This window comes from Pygocentrus nattereri, chromosome 16 (assembly GCF_015220715.1).
Source record: "Pygocentrus nattereri isolate fPygNat1 chromosome 16, fPygNat1.pri, whole genome shotgun sequence".
In the NCBI taxonomy this organism is placed as follows: domain Eukaryota; kingdom Metazoa; phylum Chordata; class Actinopteri; order Characiformes; family Serrasalmidae; genus Pygocentrus; species Pygocentrus nattereri.
In genome coordinates, this window is record NC_051226.1 from 11,753,939 (window position 1) to 11,775,843 (window position 21,905).

The window sequence follows — 21,905 nt, forward strand, 5'->3', positions numbered from 1 at the left end:
TCATTTTACTCGTCATGAAACGTTAACAGTGCAAAGGGCAGCTGGCGTTTAAAAAAAACGGCTTTTACAGAGTATCAGATCAACGTGGAGTAATCACAGTCTGGCTCACAGGAAAACAGAGTAACACACTGAAGCAAAGCTGTGGTTAATTAATGTCGCGTTTCATGGGGGCGGTGAGCTGGGGGCGGTCCAGGCAAAGTCTGTGCGTTGCTGTAGATTAAAAGCCCTGCCCACAGCCACCACGGCCAGAGGAGCGCGCTGGAAGAGCTCAACCGGAGTGTGCTGGAGCGAGTGCTCGCGCGCACCTATTCGTCTCCACCGCCTTTACCCGTCACTGACTGAAACCCCGCAGCGCTGTGAGCTGGAACTGACCGCTGTCCACATGCCGTTTCACTACACGGATCTCTTCTCTCACCCGCTGTGGTTCGTCTGCACCATGTTTCTGGCCTTGGTGACGCGCGCGCAGCGGAGAAGCAGCTGGGTCCCGCGCGCGTGTCCTGTTAAGCTCACGGGCAAAACGGCGATCGTGACCGGAGCGAACACAGGTACAGTCACCATTAGCGCCTTTAAACGTCTGTAAGCCCTTAATGTGCATGACTGTGATTTAATAATTAATATCATTTATTATTATAATTATATAATATAATGAATAATTAATGATTTTCAGAACATGTATTTATGTATTAAAGTGCAAAGTCATTCAGTCCTTGTGGTGTAAGCAGAAGTCATTCTGAGTGGTTTCATATAAAGTGAGGCTTTGTAGGGGAGCTTGTCTTTGCAGTGCTCTGGATAGGAATCAGGAGTCTCACGTCTGTAATGCAGATAAAGCCAATTTATTTACTTTTCAAAACCATCAGCGAACCTTTAATCTGAAAAAACAAGTTTTGTTTGGGAACTTATTTGCCTCAGAACACCCTTCATTTACTCCTCCACCATGAATTGATTCAAATCAGTTGATTGAAATGCATTGTAGACCAAACCTTTATCACAGAAGCACCATAAAACAATGTCTCAGACATCAGGCAGTGTATTCATAAGCATTTTATGTAATAACTCTTCGTGAGGGAGCTTTTAAAGGCATTAAACTTCTCAGACGTCTGGTTCCTATCACCACCACTGTGATCAATTCTAAGTTGATTGTTTAATTATGCAGAAATAAAAAAATAGTGGAGTTCCCCTTTAAGGATTCATTTCTTTACAGCTTGGTGATCGGAACCAGGGGGATCATAAATACATTTTGTGCCAAAACCTAATCTCAAAAACATAATGAAACATATAGCTTTCTGTGAGGGAGCTTCGCGAGGCATTAAAGCCTGCAGACATCTGGTTTATATCACCAACACTGTGAAAAGTTCTGACTAAGCTTCTTCACAATAATGTGTTCCACTCTAAGTGACTTGGGTGTACAGCTTATGGAATGTATTAATGCAACAACTTTGAAAAGCAAGGGAAAGTCCTCTTTAATGCTTTAAGTTTTGCTTACAATTAGGCCATTCCCACTGGTCCACAGCACTGGTGATGAAGTATATTAAGAGCCTGCTCTTAAATACACAAAGTTAACTCTGTGTATAAATCAAATGTGCATTATTGAGAATAGCACATGAAAATACATACTGTACTGCACTTTAAAAATGTTTTGGTGTCTAAAGAAGTAAGTCAGCTCACTGCAATAAAGTTTTAAGTTCAGTGTAGTTCAAGTGTAGACTTGAGGAGCTAAATTTATTCTGCTGTCTGTCCACTCAAGTACAATTTGGATGCATTTGTCATTTTTCCATGTTTTCATTTTAGTCCTTCACATTTTATTCCAAGCTTTGGGTTTAGTTTCATTGTGTCCTGATAGTGACAGCGACTGCTTTGCTTTTATTCATACTATTGCTCATACTTTTGCAGTACTTGTTTGCTTGAGAATTGTTTGAGAAAACAATATGGTGCTCACCTCAACACACAGCTTGGGCTCTGGGTCCAATCTCCTTGAGAGGGGCTGGACTTTTTTCTTTTCTGGAGTTGCCCATGGTGAGAGGCGGCGGGCAGGTGTGGGCTTTCTCATAGCCCCTCGACTCGGCGCCTGTATGTTGGGGTTTTCCCCGGTGGACGAGAGGGTAGCTTCCCTACGCCTTCGGGTTGGGGAACGGGTCTGTCCTACTGGGGGACTTCAACGCTCACGTGGGCAAAGACAGTAAGACCTGGAGGGGTGTGATTGGGAGGAATGGCCTCTCTGATCTGAACCCGAGTGGTGTTCAGTTTTTGGACTTCTGTGCAAACCACAGTTTGTCCATAACGAACACCATGTTTGAACACAAGGATGTCCATAAGTGCACATGGCACCAGGACACCCTAGGCCGCAGTTCAATGATTGACTTTGTAGTCGTGTCAGCGGACCTGTGGCCATGTGTACTGGACACTCGGGTAAAGAGAGGAGCTGAGCTGTCAACTGATCACCACCTGGTGGTGAGTTGGATCAGGTGGTGGGGGAAGATGCCAGTCAGACCAGGCAAACCCAAACGTATAGTGAGGGTTTGCTGGGAACGTCTGGCAGAAGAACCTGTCAGATTGATCTTCAACTCACACCTCCGTCAGAACTTTGACCAGATAACGGGGGAGGTGGGGGACATTGACTCAGAATGGGCCATGTTCCGCTCCTCCATTGTTGAAGCGGCTGACTGTAGCTGTGGTCGCAAGGTAGTTGGTGCCTGTCGGGGCGGTAATCCTCGAACCCGGTGGTGGACACCCCAGGTGAGAGATGCCGTCAAGCTGAAGAAGGAATCCTACCGGACATGGTTGGCCTGTAGGAGACCAGAGGCAGCTGGCAGGTATCGACAGGCCAAGCGATCTGCGGCTTCAGTCGTTGCCAAGGCAAAAACCCGGGTGTGGGAAGAGTTCGGTGAGGCCTTGGAAAGTGACTTTAAGTCGGCTCCGAAAAGATTCTGGCAAACCGTCAGGCGACTCAGAAGGGGAAAGCAGTGTGCCACTAGCACTGTATATAGTGGAGATGGTGTGCTGCTGACTTCGACTGAAGACGTCATTGGGCGGTGGAAGGAATACTTTGAGGACCTTCTCAATCCCACCAACACGTTCTCCAGTGAGGAGGCAGAGTCTGGGGACACGGGAATAGGCTTGTCCATTACTGAGGCCGAAGTCGCTAAGGTAGTTAAAAAGCTCCTTGGCGGCAGGGCTGCAGGGGTGGATGAGATCCGTCCCGAGTTCCTCAAGGCTCTGGATGTTGTGGGGCTGTCTTGGCTGACACGCCTTTTCAACATTGCGTGGACATCGGGGGTGGTGCCACTTGATTGGCAGACTGGGGTGGTGGTGCCTCTTTTTAAAAAGGGGGACCGGAGGGTGTGTTCCAACTACAGGGGAATCACACTCCTCAGCCTCCCTGGTAAGGTCTATGCAAGGGTACTGGAGAAGAGAGTCCGGCTTATAGTCGAACCTCGGATTCAGGAGGAGCAGTGCGGTTTCCGCCCTGGTCGTGGAACACTGGACCAACTCTTTTCCCTCTCCAGGATTCTCGAGGGTTCATGGGAGTTTGCCCAACCAGTCCACATGTGCTTTGTGGATTTGGAGAAGGCATTCGACTGTGTTCCCCAGGGTATTCTGTGGGAGGTGCTTCGGGAGTACGGGGTACATGGCTCTTTGCTACGAGCCATTCAGGCCCTGTACAAACAAAGCAGGAGCTTGGTTCGCATGGTCGGCAGTAAGTCAGACTTTTTCCCAGTGAGAGTTGGACTCCGTCAGGGCTGCCCTTTGTCACCGTCTAGGCGCAGTCAGGGGATGGAGGGTGTCCGGTTTGGTGACCTCAGGGTCACATCGCTGCTGTTTGCAGATGATGTGGTCCTATTGGGGACATCAGGCCGTGAACTTCAGCTTTCACTGGATCGGTTTGCAGCCGAGTGTGAAGCGGCCGGGATGAGGATCAGTACCTCCAAATCCGAGGCCATGGTTCTCACGCGGGAAAGGGTGGAGAGCCCTCTCTGGGTCGGGGATGAGCTCTTGCCTCAAGTGGAGGAGTTTAAGTATCTCGGGGTCTTGTTCACGAGTGATGGTACAAGGGAGCGGGAGTTTGACAGGCGGATTGGTGCTGGGTCAGCAGTGATGCGGGCTCTTTACCGGTCTGTTGTGGTAAAGAAAGAGCTGAGCCATAAGGCAAGGCTCTTGATTTACTGGTCGATCTATGTTCCCACCCTCACCTATGGTCATGAGCTTTGGGTAATGACCGAAAGAACGAGATCGCGAATACAAGCGGCTGAAATGAGTTTCCTCCGCAGGGTGGCTGGACTCTCCCTTAGAGATAGGGTGAGAAGTTCGGTCATCCGGGAGGGACTCGGAGTAGAGCCGCTGCTTCTTCACGTCGAGAGGAGCCAGTTGAGGTGGTTCGGGCATCTTGTTAGGATGCCTCCTGGACGCCTCCCTTGGGAGGTGTCACAGGCAAGTCCACCGGGGAGGAGACCCCGGGGAAGACCCAGGACACGCTGGCGTGACTATATCGCCCAGCTGGCCTGGGAGCGCCTCGGAATCCCTCCCAGGGAGCTAGTGGAAGTGGCTGGGGAAAGGGAGGTCTGGGCTTCATTGCTCAGGATGCTGCCCCCGCGACCCGAATCCCGGAGAAGCGGAAGATGATGGATGGATGGATGGACAGTTCCACTATATTGCCAAATGGTTCCCACGGCGTCCACCGCTGGATCCCAACCCGTATTTCTTTAAACATATTATCTTGGTAAACGGTAAAGTAAGCTAATGAACTCCAGTAGGTTAATTACGAGCTAACTTCAGTTAGTTTGAGCAGTGGGCTGGGCTGGTGGCAGCTGCTTTTACGTCTTCATGAAATGTTAAATGAAGACTTTTAGTTTAGGAACCATCATTTAGGCCGTGCATGTGGAGGTAGTCGGTTGTTAGTCATGGAGCTAGCTGGGCTAACCTTACTCTGTATAATACACTGTTAAAGGCCACTTTATATTTAGCAGAGAGTATCCTGATGTCACTCCGGCCACTCAGACTCTTATACATTTGCTGACCCAAAGCTTAAGTCAACAGGTAGGTCAGGTCCAGCAACCGAGACAACCCCTCCCACCCCCTCCTCCTTCTCCTGTTCCTCCTCCTCCTTCTCAACCATGCCTAGCACAGGTCGATTATTACCATCCATCTATAAAGTGTATATAGCTGTGGACCAGCGGGGCGACCGTCTGCCAGGATACCAGTAAACCGAATTGCCGCGCTGTGTGGCGGTGGCTCCAACTGATGACGCGGAACGTTCACGGCACGCCTTTCGCCATTGGCCACGCCTCTTTCCCCGCCCCCACACAGAGGGTAAAACCGGAGCAAAGAAAAGAGAGAAGCGCGAAAAAAAATGATGAACGTAAAATGCGAGACGCAAAGAAAAGCAGTGTGACGCGCAAACAAAAGTTCCGGACGCACCCTCTGATTGGCCAGGAAGCGACGAGCGCGACGAGGATGACGAATGACACCCCGATCCACCTATAAGGTGAAAGACAGACCGACAGGTGCAGAAAAGAGGAGAGAAAAGGGCTAACGAGGGAGCACGAAAGAGAGAGATGGAGAGAGAGCACGCACAAGGCGCCCACACGTAACAAGCTACATTGGGGAGAGCAACTCCATTTTATTGCCTATGGATTTAGAATGGGATGTAACGAAATCTCCCATAGGTGTAATGTGTAGATGTGCCAATACCTTTGTCCATATAGTGAATATCCACATAAGATCTACAGTTAACTGTATTGTAAAAGCCATTGTATCGTTTGGCTTCACTGTGGGGTTTCTCTGCACCTGTTATGGTTTAGTGACCCATGTCCAGATCCAGAGTGGTAAGACATGTAACTTATTCTCCGTTGTTTGTCAGCCTACATTCTAAAAAGAGTGATGGATTAAATAACATCACGACTCGTTTAACATTTTAACACTTTTTATACTGTTTTACATACTGTTTTCTGATTGAACAGATTCTGTATCAACAGTAACACTAAATGTATCATCCATGATGTAGAAATATTTCAACACATTGGGTGTTAAAAGTAACACAAATCACCTCCAACTGAAAACACTAATGGGCACTGATGATTATTCAGTGTGCAAATCAACCACATGCTGCAAAGCATGGCTTTCTGAATTTACTGAAAGAGTTTATGGAAAAGGTAGACAGTTCAGGGATGAGACTCAAAAGCAAGAAGAAAAGGAAGGACTTATGAAGAATGACTCACTAAATAAATCATTTGAAATCATATTTTTGTAATCAGTATAATTATAAATATATTGCACAATTAATATGTGCATAACTGTGTGTGCAATGACTGGCCATTTTATTGGAAACACCACCCTTGTAGCTCTACCTTGCTGGTGTACAATTGGAGGCTATAGCCCAAAGTTGTGCAGCTGTTTTGTCTTGTCTTTTCTGGAATTCTGTGAAGCTGATTTGTGGCAACATCCGTTGTAAAATATGCCAGACAAATAAATTTGGTTTGATGTCTGTCACGATTGGCCCCTCCCAGTCCTGTCCATGTGTTCATGTTTTGGATTAGCCCATGTGTGTTTGTTTTGGTTTAGCCCCCTCATTTCATGACTCCGCCCCTGATTATCTCCACCTGTTTTCCACCTGTCCCTCGTTTTCCATGTGTATTTAAGCCCTGTGTTTGCCCCTTGTCTTCGCTGGTCTTTGTTTGATGTATTTTGGTTGTGTTGTAGTTGTAGTCTTTGTACTGTTGTGCTTCTTGGATTCTGGTGTCTGTCATGTCTGTCCCCCGATCAATCCGTGTTGGATCTCTGAACCTGGACTGTTACAACTATGAGCCTGGATTTGCCCTTAATAAATCTCACTTATCTCAGCACATGTATCCGCCTCCTCGCTCTCCGTTACAATGTCACTGTCCCTGCTGGGCTGAAAATGGTCCACTACCCATGTCAACAGCAGTGCTGTGGTCAGAAACAGAAAACTGATGAATAGCATAGAAGACATGATCTGTAGATATGCTACAGTCTGTATTTTCTCTATAACTACAGAACTATGCAGAGGTCAGAGACCACCCTTAATTTTTTTCTGGGCCCTCAGATGGTCAGTCCATTGTTCCGAGAGCACCAGCAGCTTAATGGTTTGATTTGCAAGTTTTCTTCTGTTTCTTTTTCTCAGTAAAGGCTTCTTGACAGCTACACATTCCTTACAGAGCCATAGCGTTGAGTTGCCTTCCCACAATGGAAGGATGAACAGAAACACCTGTGATTTTTCTTTAGATCTGGAGCAAGATTGGCACTTGATTTTCTCCTGTCTCTCAGAAAGAACTGTTTATCTGATGGTCCCAGTTTTGGTGGTCTGCCTGGTCTTGCATGGTTGCTCAGAGTCCAATTTTTGCTCAGAGTCCAATTTTTAAAAAATATTTTTGAATTTCAGTTTCTTGCTTTTAAAATCGTGTTTAAACTATTTGTTTGCCCCTTTGTTATGCAAATAAATTATCTCCTGTACAATATATTAAGTAATATCTCCTGCAAATAATATCTCCTGGAATTACTTATATGTAATGGTGATTTTGACTGGATGCTAACCCCTTAAATGGCCAGGGCCCAAAAGTTTTATTACCCGTCTATAACCTACGAATAGCTCGGCCAGTTTGCAATGAAGTTCCTGTTGTTACAGAACAATAAGAATGAGTACGTAATGAGCCAGGGATTTAAAGAGTTAACTTTAGATGGTCAGGGTCCACTGTTTTCCAAAGTTCAGGGTCCAAAGTTTTACTTCACACTTCTATAATCTAAGAATAATGACTCAGTCAGTGTTCATTGTTATCTATGTAGTTAATTAATAATGAGCATTGGTATGTAATAAGCCTGGGATTTTAAGGGGTTAAATAACTGAAGGATGCTCTCTGACTATATACAGTACTATATATGTCGGACCACTAACGTAGGTAAAGTGGACATCTAAACATATTTAATCACAGCTTTATAGTGCAGGTTCGCTCTTTTCAAACTAAGGTGATCCTGTATTTTCAACTGTCAATCTGTTGTTCACACTCTGCTATGCTGTTTACAGTGTATCACAAAAGTGAATTCACCCCTCACATTTTTGCAAATATTTAAGTATATCTTTTCATGGGACAACACTGACAAAATGACACTTTGATACAATGAAAAGTAGTCTGTGTGCAGCTTATATAACAGTGTAAATTTATTCTTCCCTCAAAATAACTCAATATACAGCCATTAATGTCTAAACCACCGGCAACATAAGTGAGTACAGTTTTCCCTTTATCTCTCTGTTTATATCTCTCTTACAGGGATAGGAAAGTTCATAGCCTTGGACTTTGCACGGCGTGGGGCACGGGTGATTCTGGCCTGCAGAAATGAGGCTCGTGGGACAGCAGCACTGCAGGACATTCGCCAGTGTAGCGGCAACCAAAACGTTCACCTGCGGCTGATTGATACATCCTCCCTCGAATCTGTCCGCAAATTCGCAGCTCAAATCCTACAGGAGGAGAAGGAGCTCCACATACTCGTCAATAATGCTGCGGCTTCAGGTATTAGTCTATGTTTCAATCAGTCAGTCTACTATCTACTATCTACAATCTACTAGGGCCCAACTGAACAGGTTGATTGGCCAATCAAATCGACTGGTAGTGGCAGTCCACTCATTTTTCAAAATTTCTGCATTAGTCGCTCAGAGTGGTTCAATGTGAAATGTGACACTGTTGAGAAACCTACTGACTCTGTTAATGACCTATTGAGTTCACAGTGATAATGATTGAAACCAGACTTTCTAACTATTCAATGCCTCTAAAAGGTACACCACAAAAAGTTATTACACAAAGTGACGTTGTTTTGCAATAATTTAGACAGTAACTGTGTCTAAAACATATAGTCATGGTGGAGAGAGGAAAGAAGACGTCTTCAAAGAAAGCATGACCACTATAATATCACTAGCAATATTACAAGCAAAAAATGAGATGACATGTGTAGGTTCACTTGTAATATTAGATAATATTAGACAAAATGGCTATATCATGACACCAGGTTCCTGTCACCAACACTGTAAAGAACTCTGAGCTGGTATGTTTGTCTACCATTAAACCACATTAAACCACTCTGAATGACTATATTTACATAGAAAGTTTGAACAATTCCTTGTATATTTCCATTAATTTATCAATATCAGCTAAACTTTCACAGATAAAGCACCAGTAGCTGCTTAGTTCATACTTAAGAACAAACCTCTAATATTACAGTTGCTCATTTGGAGGATATGAGTGGCTTTCTGTTCATATTAACTCTACCAAGACTACTAGGCTGGCAGTCATCAGCTGTTCTAATGTCACAGCCATACAGGCTAAACTAGTCAACAAGAACACTTGAACATCATGGTTAACCCTGTTAAACTGAGCGTCTCACCAGTAATCCATTCTGAGAATTTAGTGATGGCGCCTTAATCTCATTTCACTCTGCCACCAGAGGAGACATGGTGCATGCATGTGCACGCTGATATTTTTTTCTGGACTAGTGCATGACTTCATTTACAGTGCCATTCTGATTTATAAGCACACACGATTGTTTTGTTTGATCAAAGTAATGATGTATTCAAACCTAACCTTGAGCATGAAGGTTAATTAACAGTACGAAGAGCTAATTAGCAGAAAACAACAAAAATGATGAGAATGCAGGGAAGCTCAACCCCCAATACTACAATACTTATAGTACTTTAGAGGTTGTGGTTGTCCAATGTTTACTAGAACCGACAATTCTATTTTACAATTCACAGTTCACAGAATTACATTAATCATGAAAGCATATACATTTTTATCAGTCAATATATTCAGTTATCAAAATTGGTAAAATTGTTGAAAATCACATCAGTCAGTCCCTGCTATCAACCAACAGTCATATGCAAAAGTTTAAACTCCCCATTCAGATTGCAGGTGTTTTTATCTGAGTGAAAATAAGTAAATGTCTGCTCCGCAGGGAACTTTTAAATAGTATGTTTTTGCAGATTTTTATGTACACATTCTATTTATTTATGGGGTTTAGCATTTTGGAAAAAAAAATGAAGCACAAAGAATATAGTATGCCATAACTTTTGCACAAGCCACGTTTAATGTTTTTGTTTTATTTTCTTTTTTTTGTGAAATTCGGCAAATAAATAGGAATTAAAATGTGTGGAAGTATGTTCTATGTAAAGCATGTGCTAGTATATCAACAAAACATGTAATTTGACCAGAGGCGAAGAAACTTTGGCAGGTGATCTATGCAGCAACACCTCTCTCTCTTTATGTTTCCTTACATATTTTGTGTGTGTACCTGTAAAAACACTGACCTTGTGTGCAGGCCTGCCCAGAGGAATCACCCCAGACGGACTGGAAGTGTCCTTTGCTACCAATCACATCGGGCCTTTCCTGCTCACTAATCTGCTTCTAGGTCAGACATCACCTTCCTGTGACCTCAATTCAGCTCCATTCAGCTCAGGAATGCACTGCAGCATATCTGATGATTTCTTTGATGTATTTTTGACCATTTTCCTTTGCCTCTAATCAGACCTCCTGAAGAAATCAGCTCCGGCCCGCATTGTGAACATTTCCTCTGTAAACCACTGGAGAGGAAAAGTGGACTTATCTCATTTCCACGGTGATAACTTGACCTATAGGATGGACAGTGTGTACAATCACACCAAGCTCCACAATATCATCTGGACCAATGAGCTGGCACGCAGGCTGCAGGGAACAGGTAGAGCAATACTGCAATCAGCAAACATAAAAAATTAGTAAGACATTTGTAAAATTGTGTAATGCTTTTAAACCGAGTCTCACTTACAATGGTCACTAAAGAACACGTAAAAAATCAGCAAAATCTCAAATTTTCTCCACTTGTAACGGTGGAGAGCGATGACGGATGCATATGCGAAGAAAAGTGAGATTTATTAAGGGCAAATCCATAATCAGGGTCAAAGAGCCAACACGGATAACAGGAGGGACAGACATGACAAAAATGAACAGGTTACACAAACAACGGGGGCTGGAAAATCATACAACACATCAAACAATACAAAACACTTCAGACAGCTTCAAACTATAGAAAGACCAGCACTAGACTAGGGAAAACATAGGACTCAAAAACAAACAGGGACAATGAGCGTTCACAAGACACAGGTGGAAAACAGGTGGGAACAATAAAGGGCGGAGTCAAGAAACAAGGGGGCAGAACCGGGAGGAAACCAAACAAAGTTGAATAACTGGCTGAAGAACATTCCCAAGATTTCTATCTGACACACATAAAGTAAAAGTGTACATACGAGCGCAGACACAGCACAAAATGTGTTTCAGTGCTAAAGAAAGGGCCCTTATTCAGCAAACCTGCATATAAAGAGAACAGGTTTGGTCATCTTTAATGACGTGTGATTTGAGGTTTTATCTCAATGATAAATCAGTTCATGTACTCATCAGTTACATGCAGCAATCTCTAATTCATAAGTTTGTTTTGTTAAGAAGCCAATAAAAACAACCACATTCAGCATTCATGGCTGCTCATCGGCAGAGTCTGAGGTCAAGAATTGAGTGCACTGCTCCCCTACCGACCGAAATTTATAGTGTTAAAATTAGGAAAAAACTAAATATGAAATAAATAAAAGATCTCAGTATTTTAAGATGGTAGAAGATATGTTTGTGTTATGTGATCATTTTCTGAAAATTTTTTACAAAAGCCTTATAGCTCTGTTTGTTTATTTTTTTGTTGTCTTTGATTTTCTTATTTACACAACTTGAAAAATTTAGTTACCATTCAAAAAGTCCAAAAACACTTGTTACATTAACTGCCATTACAAGTTAAGAATTATGATATTTAGCTAATTTAAAAGCTGTATTATTGCAGTGTATGAGAGGCGTCTGTACTGCACTGTGTTTCTCATTTTGTATTTTTTGGTAGTATGTCATGTGTCATTAAACAGAACATGGAACAGCTGCATTTTATATACATTGTGCATGTAAAAAAGTACACTGTTGTCCTTGATTAGCATCAATGATTAGTATTTTTTTAACATTTTTTATTTCAATTATATTTTATTAGTATTATAGATGATATTGATAATAATTTTGGCTAGTTAAACAAGAGTTTTTTCCAGGAAATTTTTACACACTCCTACCAGGCATCGGTTTGAATGTACAGACTCAATAAAAATCCATCCATACATCCATCCATCCATTATCTTCCGCTTCTCCGGGGTTCAGGTCGCGGGGGAAGCATCCTAAGCAATGAAGCCCAGACCTCCCTTTCCCCAGCCACTTCCACCAGCTCTCCAAGGGGGATTCCGAGGCGCTCCCAGGCCAGCTGGGCGATATAGTCACGCTAGCGTGTCCTGGGTCTTCCCCGGGGTCTCCTCCCAGGTGGACTTGCCTGTGACACCTCCCGAGGGAGGCGTCCAGGAGGCATCCTAACCAGATGCCCAAACCACCTTAGCTGGCTCCTCTCGACGTGAAGAAGCAGCGGCTCTACTCTGAGTCCCTTCCGGATGACTGAACTTCTCACCCTATCTCTAAGGGAGAGTCCAGACACCCTGCGGAGGAAACTCATTTCGGCCGCTTGTATTCGCGATCTTATTCTTTCGGCCATTACCCAAAGCTCATGACCATAGGTGAGGGTGGGAACGTAGATCAACCGGTAAATCAAGAGCCTTGCCTTATGGCTCAGCTCTTTCTTTACCACAACAGACCGGTAAAGAGCCTGCATCACTGCTGACCCAGCACCAATCCGCCTGTCAATCTCCCGCTCCCTTGTACCATCACTCATGAACAAGCCCCCGAGATACTTGAACTCCTCCACTTGAGGCAAGAGCCTATCCCCGACCCAGAGAGGGCTCTCCACCCTTTTCCGCCTGAGAACCATGGTCTCGGATTTAGAGGTACTGATTCTCATCCCAGCCGCTTCACACTCGGCTGCAAACCGATCCAGCGAAAGCTGAAGTTCGTGGCCTGATGTCCCCAATAGGACCACATCATCTGCAAACAGCAGCAATGTGACCCTGGGGTCACCAAACCGGACACCCTCCATCCCCTGACTGCGCCTAGAAATTCTATCCATAAAAATTATGAATAGAATCGGTGACAAAGGGCAGCCCTGACGGAGTCCAACTCTCACTGGGAACGAGTCTGACTTACTGCCGGCTATGCGAACCAAACTCCAGCTTTGTTTGTACAGGGCCTGAATGGCTCATAGCAAAGAGCCATGTACCCCGTACTCCTGAAGCACCTCCCATAGAATACCCCGGGGAACACAGTCGAATGCCTTCTCCAGATCCACAAAACACATGTGGACTGGTTGGGCAAACTCCCATGAACCCTCCAGAATCCTGGAGAGGGTGAAGAGTTGGTCCAGTGTTCCATGACCAGGGCGGAACCTGTACTGCTCCTCCTGGATCCGAGGTTCGACTATAAGCCAGACTCTCTTCTCCATTACCCCTGCATAGACCTTACCAGGGAGGCTGAGGAGTGTGATTCCCCTGTAGTTGGAACACACCCTCCGGTCCCCTTTTTTAAAAAGAGGCACCACCACCCCAGTCTGCCAATCCAGTGTCACCGCCCCCGATGTCCACGCAATGTTGAAAAGGCGTGTCAGCCAAGACAGCCCCACAACATCCAGAGCCTTGAGGAACTCAGGGCGGATCTCATCCACCCCTGGAGCCTTGCCACCAAGGAGCTTCTTAACTACCTTAGCGACTTCGGCCTCAGTAATGGAAAAGCCTATTCCCATGTCCCCAGACTCAGCCTCCTCACTGGAGAACATGTCGGTGGGATTGAGAAGGTCCTCAAAGTATTCCTTCCACCGCCCAATGACGTCTTCAGTCGAAGTCAGCAGCACACCATCTCCACTATATACAGTGCTAGTGGCACACTGCTTTCCCCTTCTGAGTCGCCTGACGGTTTGATTGGTATAATTGCACCATATTCCATAGAAATTATATTTAAATTGAATTTATATATATTTCATTGAAATGATAAGTTGTATTGACTCCACATACCCCTTCTCGTCTCCAGAACAAACATCAGGTAATGAAAGGTACAAATATATATATATATATATATATATATATATATATATATATATATATATGTACTTTTCCACTGGGAAAACTTATTTATGGTGCACAATTGGACCTTTAAATCACTGCTGTACCTTTGAGGGAACATTTACATCGTTTGTACTTTGATGCATGAAAAATTTACCTATACAGAGCCTTTATTTTTCACAGTGAAGGAATCATTTGATCTGATTTCAACAAGTACATACTGGTTCACTGGTTGAAAACAAGAACAGTTAGCAAAGAATGAAGCATCAAAACAATTATGATGTCAGTGATACAAATCGTTAGAGTAGTCAAACCTGTTGAATCACATTTTTAGTTGCTCAGGGCTTCTGTTTAGTTCACCAACAAATGAAACTAGATAGAGTAGAACAGGAGTGCCCAGGCTTATCCACAAAGTATGCTGATGTGGCAGCAGGTGTTCCTTCTAACAAAGCAGGAGCACTTCTGATTGGTGGTTAAATACTGAGTAAACTAGAGGAATCAAGTGTGCTGCTGCATTTTGGACTGAAAACCCACTGCCACACTGTCCCTTCGTAGATTAGGTTGGACACTCCTTAAGCTGAAATATGAACCTTTTATGAAGCAGCATTTTAAGTTCAGTTCATTAAAAGGTTTGCACCTTCAGCCCATCTAGTACAGATAGCTGAGTTGGGTGATACAGCAAAAATATCATGATTTTTGAAGATATTTTCACAATATATGATAGGCATCAGTATTACTTAGTTTCTAGCCTATTGATATTGAGTTTTTCTGAGGTTTGATATATCAGAACAGACATAATACCCCAGGAGCAGAATATTTAAAGGGCCCATGTCTTACATTTTTTTATTTTATCTTTTCCCCAGAGGTGCACTTATAACATTTGTGTGGTTTTGTGCACCAAAAACATTCGCAATTCACTTTTTCCAGGACATTTTCTCTTTATCTCTCTTTATCATTTAGAATAAACAGGCTGTTTCCGTTACTGTGCCATAGATCTATGTAAATGTTCTGTTTAAAGCCTCTCTTCAGACATTGATTAAATCCCAGCTTTGTTACAGGGCTGAAGTCAGCCTCTTATTCATCAGCTTCTTGCTTCCCATTCCACCTTAAATGTTGCCTGGCTTCAGGCCTTCTTGCTCAATTTCTCCATAATTACTGTACCATTTACAGTGGAATGGGAAAATTTGAACAAGAAGCTCACAACTAAGAAGCTGAATGCAGCTTCGTAGATTTGTTGTACACAGTCAATGAATAAAACACAAGAAAAATAAATGAGTTGGCTTGTAGGACAAATGGATGGAACTCCATCTATTTGAGTAAAATTTCCAAAACCTTTTCCTCTGGAAGTTTGGCTGAGACAGTCTGACTTTACCAGACTGCACTGTTTTTTCTTTGTTTTTCCTTTGGTAACTCACAGGCTCATGTTTTCTCCTTTAACTTTTTAATGAGTTTATTTATTTATTTTCTTTCACCTTTATTGATCCATGATAAACACATAAAAAATCTCTTTTACAAGTGAGCCCTGGCCAAGAAGGCAGCACAAAATACAATCCACAAAGAAACAACACGACCACAGCCAACAGAATCAAATCAGTGTTAAAACCAAAAATGAATTGCCCCAATTTCAAATGTTTTTACAGATCATTCCATGCACTGTAACTAAATGCTGCCTTGCCATATTCAGTCCATACTATCGGAACATCCAGCTGAATTATTAGAATGTAAATTGTACCAAGACGTATTTTTTGATATTAATGCAGCCAGTCATAAAGGAAACTGACCAATAATCATCTTTTAGACAAAAGATATACAATTAATTTGTTTTCACACTGAAAGTGAAGGTCAACAAACCAATTCATAAAGTTCACAGTGATGAGTTGAGTATCTAGCACCTGTTTTAAATCATAATGCAGAATTATAAATAATGTTGTTATTGTAACATTGAAGTATACCTTAAAAATTCACTGTAATCTAAAATAGGTAAAAAGATAGCTTCAACATTTGAGTAAAGCAAAAATTGTTTCTAAAATAAAATCCTAACTTTAATGTCTTTATCAGTTGTTCAACATGCAAAAGATAGGTTATCATCTAATATTTTACATTACATTACATTACATTACATTTAGCAGACGCTTTTATCCAAAGCGACTTACAAATAATGAGAACAAACATAGTCAGGCCTTAAAGGAGGCCAAAGGGTAAAAGCGGGGTAGAGAAGGGAAGGAGGGCAAGAAGGAGATGAGGTTGGTAGTGGTTAGATTGCAAGAGGCGATTAGAGTAAGTGCTCCCTGAAGAGCTCGGTCTTCAGGAGTTTCTTAAAAATAGCGAGGGACGCCCCTGCTCTGACAGTGGAAGGTAGCTTGTTCCACCATTGGGGAACAAGCTACCATATAAAACCAGTGGTGGACGAAGTGTACAAATCATGTACTTGAGTTAAAGTAGAGATACCCAAGGTAAAATAATATTCCAGTTAAAGTAGAAGTTCCTCCCTTTAGACCTCCACTTGAGTAAAAGTACTGCTTATTCGTGCTATAACTCTACAACCGCACAGATTTTAACCAACTGGTAGAACACTGTGTAAAAATAAGAAATTAGATGTGTCCATATGACTAGAATGAATTTATAATAAAATTTACATGCAGAATGTCTCATATTTGAAAATTGATGACCAACTTTCAGGCAGATAACTTATCAATACATTTCTATAAATAGACTATTGCTGTATATTATTGATCATTTAATAACTTTTTGGTGTTTCCAAAAATGTAAAATTTGGAATGAAGCATCTTATTTTCTAGTATTTCTATCTACATATGTAGACATAAGCTGAAATGAAATATAATAACAGCGAAAATATGGATCTTGTTAGACAACAAGTTATTTAATATTTACAGCTTCTCACTAAAACTGTAACTGACAAGCCACTAGCTTTCTGCTTTCCTTTAGCACTTTCTTCTTAAAGAGACTAATGTAGGAATGTATTATTACTGTCAGACAACTGAAAAGACTGAGGCAATACATTTCTCACTGATGTTACCATTTGTGCAACACTCACTGTTTGTGTGATGTTCCTTGCAATGATCCAGGTTTGCTTAGTTTTTACTTATCATTTGCTTGTGTTATTTGTGCGTGTGTGTGTGTGTGTGTGTGTGTGTGTGTGTGTGTGTGTGTGTGTGTGTGTGCGCTTTCAGGTGTGACAGCAAACTCTCTGCATCCAGGTGTGGTTATGACAGAAGTTATGAGACACTATAACTGGTTGGTTCGATTGATCTTCAACACGATCGGAATTTTCTTCTTCAAGGTAAGTTCCAGCCACTAGTCAATTCTATTCTACTTTATTGTCATTATAAATTTCCAGTCATTTGGAATCGCTGTTCAAAAGTGTAGAATAGATGTTAAAAAGTTTGTCCTCACAGTTTAAAAGTTTGCAGTTGCTGTTTAAAAGTTGAAAGTGGAGTCGACGTTTTCAATTAGGTAGAATCAATTTTCTCTCAGAACAGTAAAACATATATATATATATATTGTATACATATAATGTTTTAATCTCATCCAAAATAAAATGCTTCAAATCATTCGCAAGATTACAGGAAACTAAAAAACATTTTAGCTTTTTCAAGACAGATAAAGGATTCTGAAATGTTGCAGGTATAATCTGGACAATGGTCAAAACAGGATAACAACAAACAGTCAACATGGATTAGTGCTTAGGATAACCCCAACCATCTTAAAAAAACAAAGGGATATAAAAACAGGGTGTTTATAAGCCCTAGATCACTTCTGGAGGAGGAGAAAGACAAGGTTACATAGTTACAAAACTTAATCCGATTACAGCATAAATTATAGTGTGAATTTGTCCTTGGACTGTTACATCATATTGAGTAGTTACCAGCATAAATAACTCAGAAAGCACATTAATGTTTCCCAAGACACATGACTTTGTAGACTCAAAGAGCAAGAATGTCAGAATGGTATAAGGAACAGATGGGACTATGCTACAGTCCTTAGTAATAAGGAGACGCAGGATCACCACAGTCACTAAATAAGTTTAGTGCTTTTTCCACATACTGCATCAATTTAGAGGCTGACGTCAAGAACAGAGTGATCTAAAGCAAACCAATCCATTCATGACTAAAAAAATAAACGAAGCTTTATGCTATTTCAGTCTTGTACCTGTCTGCCAGCCAGATTTTCCATTCTCACTCTCATGCTTTACATACTAGCTTCATGGTAGTTACAGTATACTTGATACTACGGTATACTTTAAAGTCAGCTTTATCATTCAACATCATTCCTTCTCACCACAGCCAAGTGTTTAGTGAAGAATGAAACATAGTTCCTTTGGGACACTGTGGTACATTTAAATGGGAAATCCACATGTTCATTATGTTTTTCAAAATATCTGCATTTCTAATTCAGTCTTTGAAATATAATTGTGAAATGGTTCATTGTAGAAAAACGTACTGCCTCAGATATTCTTTACAGTGATGGTAATGGGGGTCCAGGGGTCGCTGTGGCTACAACACAAAGCTTTTTACTTACTATCCAAAGAAAGCAGTGAACCTACAAAGTGGATTATGGCAAAAAAAACGAAGTAGCAAATCTGAAAGCGCATGTTTTCCATGGGGAATATTTCGCCTCATAACTCTTCACCATGAATTGGTTCAAAACCATCTCTCGAAACTATCATAAAACAGTGTCTCAGGCATCAGGCAGTGTACTGATGGCCATTTAATGTAATAACCTTTTGTGAAATCGTTGAGTATTTCACCACAGAGAAACAGACAGACTTAAAAGCAGCTGTAGTTTCATGCAATCTATATGCAAATGTTGATTCATCATTACAGCATTACTGCAGTAACACTGATGTGGCGGTGGTGTGTTAGAGACCTGCTGGAGTTGTTAAACACCTCAGTGTCACTGACGGACTAAGAATAGTCCACCAACCAAAAATATCCAGCCAACAGCGTCCGGTGGGCAGCAGCAGATGAGCTATTGTCTCTGACTTTACATCTCCAAGGTGGACTGACAAGGTAGGAGTGTCAAATAGAGTAGACAGTGAGTGGACACAGTGTTTAAAAACTCCAGCAGCACTGCTGTGTCTGATCCACTCATATCAGCACAACACACCATGTCAGTGTTACTGCAATGCTGAGAATGATCCATCACCCAAATAGTACCTGCTCTGTGAGGGTCCATGGAGGTCCTGACCACTGAAGAACAGGGTAACAGGGGGCTAACAAAGTATCAGAGAAACAGATGGGCTACACTCTGTAATTGTAGAGCTACAAAGTGCACCTATATAGTAAGTGGAGCTGATAAAATGGACATCAAGTGTAGAAACAAGGTAGTGGTCATCATGTTATGCCTAATTGGTGTATTTATGTGTTAAGTTGATGATGGTAAAATAGTGTTAAATCTGAAAACCTTTCTTTGGGGACTGTTTTGCCTCATATACTACATGTACTTCTCCACATGAATGTATTTTTAAAAATGCAATTTAGGCCAAACCCACAAAACTATCATAAAACAATGCCTCAATCATTAGATTATATTAGAGTATTTATGTGAGGGAGCTTTTAGAGGCATGAAACACTTCAGACATCTTGTCCCAATCACCAGGACTGTGAACTGTTCTCTAGAATGGAGCATTTCACATCAAACAGCTCTGAATGACTTTGTTTACATCTTACGCAATTTCAGTATGCAGAAATTTTGAGAAATCTTTAGTATGTATTTGATTAAAAAGCCATTGGGCAGTCTCTGTGTTCTGTTTATAAACGTTTATGCATATTTTTGGAGACCACTGTAGAATTGTTTAATCAAAAAGTTTTCACAGACCCTGCCTGATCGCTGTGGACACCAGAACAAGGCAAACAACAGTCACTGGAACTACATTTTTATGCTCTAGTGCTTGAAAGTTGTATAAAACCACAATTATAGCTTTGTTTATATGCAGGTATACCATATACTCAACTTATATTCTGAACATCTACAATCAAAGTTGTGTGTTTGTGTCCATATCTCTGTCCTGCAGTCCTCTGAAGAAGGTGCGGGCAGTGCAATATACTGTGCAGTAGCAGAAGAGACAGAGGGGATCACAGGAAAATATTTTGACAGTGACTGCTCCCTTGTCCTCCCGGCTCCAGAGGCCAGAGACCCTGCTGTAGCGGCCAAAGCCTTCGAGTATTGTGAGAGGCTGACAGCGAAGCTATAATCCACTGGAGGACCAGCAAACCTGCTCATCCATCACCATAGCACAGTACAGCACCCGTAATTGCCAAGAAAGATTGGAAATTCTAGTGTATCTCTGCAAAGATTTTACAAATGCTTAATGTTTGTGTGATGCCAGAAAATGCCAGAAATATGATAAACTGCTATAAATGCTGTTTAATAATATTTGTGTATCTTGAGCAAATTAATTCTTTTTTCATTACTTTGGCTACTGTTATTTAGGAGTCTTATTTATTATGTATATTTTTGGTGCACTTGTCTATAACATTTGAAAAAGCCAGCTGGGCCTGTCACAATCATGAAATTTTAGTGATCATCATTTTAGCTTAAATGATTGATTTGTATAAAGTACTGGCCCTGTCGTTGGGAGATGGTTTCCATGAGGAGATTGCAATTTGATCCCCAGTGATAATACAGCCATACGTAGCTGGACATCAAAAACAGCGTAATTGGCCTTGCTCTCTCCACATGAGTACACTCTAAAACCTGATGAGTAAACTCCAATGATTTGGTGAAACGGATTGCCTTGAACCATTTAAGCTCAGTAACTAAAATCATTAGACCATAAATAATTCCCTGAACTTGGTATTAAATAAACAAATTTAATCATTTAAATCTGATTTTAAAATTATTATGTATTTTGGACTCACACACAACAATTACACTAACTCTTTAAATGGCCAGAAGAAAGTTTTACTACATACTTCTAGCCTAAGAATAACACCGTAGTTCATGTTGTTACTTAATGATAAGCCATAATATTTAATACGCCAGGGATTTTAACAGGTTAAATAATTTCACTTTAAGCTTCTAAGGTCTAAGGGCTGGGAGTCAATCATGAAAGGAAGCTTCAGGCTCGATTCCACACCGAGACAATCAGGTTTTCCTGCATCCACATCTTAGTAGTCTTGTGAAAAATGCATCCTTTCTCAACTCACACATCAATAATCCAACTCTATTTTACTTTAAACACAGTAAAATCTAGTGTTGGTAACAAAAAATTGCCTTACCTTGAAACAACGCTGCCTGTGCTGAAACATCTACCCAAGTGAAAGAGGTGATAGAGGAGAATCAGGTACAACTTACATTCCTCATCAGTCATCTAAGTTAATGTAGCTGGCATTAGCTCTCTAAATTTCTTTCCTAAGGTAAGAATGTAATTAATATTGTACTCTTTATTTTGTCAAATGTCCTTCTTTGTCTTCTCTATGTTTTTGAAATTGAGATTATTATGAGGAATTGACTCTTGGAATAAACTCCTTTGATTTCCTTCATTTGGAATGGAAATTGAATGGAATAGTAGGTTAAACAAGGTGGAAAGACACACTCAGTATGCAAGTAAATTATGCTATGACCAATAGGAAGATATATGTTTTACTTAACAAGCTTTCATTGACTGAACATTTACCAAGTAAAACACATTCATTGAGTAAATTGATTAAGAGAGAAATGGTTCAAGATAATAGCGGTGTTGGCAACAGGCTAATCTAAATTGCAAAACGTTTATTCAAATTAAAGATCTAATTTGAATTTAAATATAGAAACTATCCAAAAAAATCCAAAACATTTAAATAAAAATATAAATTTATTGATACAGAACATTCCATCAGCTCACCAGCTGAATTAGGTGAAA

General features: G+C 41.5%; 1 protein-coding gene across 1 annotated transcript; it reads left to right on the forward strand.

The window, feature by feature from the left end:
- The first annotated feature begins 238 nt into the window (after nt 1-238).
- zgc:64106 (uncharacterized protein LOC393348 homolog) lies at nt 239-21,546 on the forward strand. Its single transcript, XM_017715068.2, has 6 exons — nt 239-545; nt 8,277-8,516; nt 10,315-10,404; nt 10,522-10,710; nt 17,233-17,342; nt 20,076-21,546. Exons 1-6 carry the CDS (start codon nt 383-385, stop codon nt 20,253-20,255), a joined length of 972 nt encoding a protein of 323 aa, XP_017570557.2. The 5' UTR covers nt 239-382; the 3' UTR covers nt 20,256-21,546.
- The last annotated feature ends 359 nt before the right edge of the window (nt 21,547-21,905 follow it).

Coding starts and splice junctions, on each gene's coding strand:
- zgc:64106 (XM_017715068.2), top strand. CDS start 383: ATGCCGTTTCACTACACGGATCTCTTCTCTCACCCGCTGTGGTTCGTC. Junction 8,517..10,314: donor CAATAATGCTGCGGCTTCAG/GTATTAGTCTAT, acceptor CCTTGTGTGCAG/GCCTGCCCAGAGGAATCACC. Junction 10,711..17,232: donor ACGCAGGCTGCAGGGAACAG/GTAGAGCAATAC, acceptor GTGCGCTTTCAG/GTGTGACAGCAAACTCTCTG.